A 2,207-nucleotide genomic window follows, 5' to 3' on the forward strand; every position below is an offset into this window, starting at 1 on the left:
TTTTTTTATTTTATTTTTTTTATTTATTTTTTTTATTTTATTTTTTTTATTTTATTTTTTTTATTTTATTTTTTTATTTTTTTTATTTTATTTTTTTTTTTTTATTTTTTTTATTTTATTTTTTTTATTTTATTTTTTTTATTTTATTTTTTTATTTACATGGATCAGGTAAAGCCTCCAATTTTGTACATTCTAATAATTTCTTAAAACAATGATTGTCACTACACACTTTACATTCATCATTACATTGATTTTTTGAACATTGTTTATTACAAGAAATGAAGGTACATCCAATAAATGTAGAGAAACAACTTAAGCATGTTTGTGAAAAATTTATTTTATATTTTTTAAAGTATTTATTTACACATACATCTACTAAATAAGGTTTGGCTGAAGAAGCTTGGGCACATTCATATAATATTCTGTAGAAATCATTTGACACTATTCCTTTACTTTCAAACATGTACATGGTATAATCACTATGTTGACCATTACGTAAGTTAACAAAACTTTCATTATTATTATTATTATTATATTCATTTATCTCATGTAAATCATTTTTTAAGAATTTCTTTCCATTAATTAACTTTTGTTCGAGTTCCCCAGTGCACCCTTCTTCCTCACCTTTTTTGAAAATATTAAAGATGTTATTACTATGAACACTATTCATATTATTATTTAAATTATTTGTATTATCTATATTGTTTGTATTATCTATATTGTTTGTATTATCTATATTGTTTGTATTATCTATATTGTTTGTATTATCACTATTGTTTGTATTATCTATATTGTTTGTATTATCTATATTGTTTGTATTATCTATATTGTTTGTATTATCTATATTGTTTGTATTATCTATATTATTTCTATTATCCATATTATTTATATTATTTGTATCATTCATATTATTATTCCCTTTACCGTCTACATTTGTTACACTAACATTGTTTGATGACTTCTTTACAAAATGTTGAATAAAATTATCCAACATACAATTCACATAACAATAATTACAACATACTAAACTAAGAAAAACAAAGAAAACAACATACTTTATATTCATATTCATTTTATTCAAAAAAATTAAATATTAAAAATATTATATATAAACAGATATGGAATATATAAAGATTTTATTCTTTATGATTTTAATGGGTTCACAAATATGAACAAAATTACAAAATATAATAATAATATTTTTACAAATAAACAAAAAATGTACATATATATATATATAATATATATAATATATATTAATTATCTATTTATTTATTTGTTAATAATTTTTTTTTTTTTTTTTTTTTTTTTCTTTTCTTAATTAAGAAAATTCCCTAAACTTGTGATAAAAGCCTTTTATAAAAAATAGATCGTTTTTTCTTTTAAAATCAAATAAAAAAAAAATAAATCATATAAAATTAAAATATATATATATATATATATATAATATATATTAATATATTGTATTATACAATAATATTAATAAATATAAGTAAATATTATATAACAAAATAATAATCATAAATTAAAATATATTTTATAAATATTATATCTTTATAAATTATTAATAATAAAATCATATTATATATATATAATAATAGTAAAATAAGAAAAACATCAAAATTTTTATGGATACATTTATTCATTATATATTTAAATCATTATATATTATATTATATTATATAATATATTTATAAATCCTATTTAATTCAAACCTAGCAAAATTAAAAAATATATTTATATATATTATAATTATATATATACTCTATACATATATATAATATTTATTATATATTATATAATAATAAACTTATAGAAAAAAAAAAATCTAAACCAAAAGAAATAATAATATTAATATAATATATATAAACAGTATGAATATAATAAAGAACCCTATAATATAATATATAAATATAATAAATGATGCTAAAAGTTAAAAAAAATAAAAAATTAAAAAAATTAAAAATTAAAAAGAATAAAAGTATTTTTCCGTGTTCTATGTATCAAATGATTCAAAAATATGACAACACCAAAAAAAAAAAAAAAAAAAAAAAAAAAAAAAAAAAAAAAAAATTTTTATTTTTTTTTACTAACCGTAATATATTTTATATATATTAAAAAATTTTTTTTTTTTTTTTATTTTTTTTTTTTTTTTAAAAATTAAATTTAATTTTTTTTTTTTTTTATAATTTTTTTTTTTTTAAAAA

General features: G+C 14.2%; 1 protein-coding gene across 1 annotated transcript; it reads right to left on the reverse strand.

Moving 5' to 3' along the window:
• Positions 1 to 151: 151 nt before the first annotated feature.
• Positions 152 to 1,072, reverse strand: PRSY57_0701900 (hypothetical protein; the record flags this gene model as incomplete). The annotated part of the gene is made up of 1 exon (XM_012906684.2): positions 152 to 1,072. One exon carries the CDS (start codon positions 1,070 to 1,072, stop codon positions 152 to 154), a length of 921 nt encoding a protein of 306 aa, XP_012762138.2.
• Positions 1,073 to 2,207: the final 1,135 nt, after the last annotated feature.

This window comes from Plasmodium reichenowi, chromosome 7, assembly GCF_001601855.1.
Source record: "Plasmodium reichenowi strain SY57 chromosome 7, whole genome shotgun sequence".
Taxonomy (NCBI): domain Eukaryota; phylum Apicomplexa; class Aconoidasida; order Haemosporida; family Plasmodiidae; genus Plasmodium; species Plasmodium reichenowi.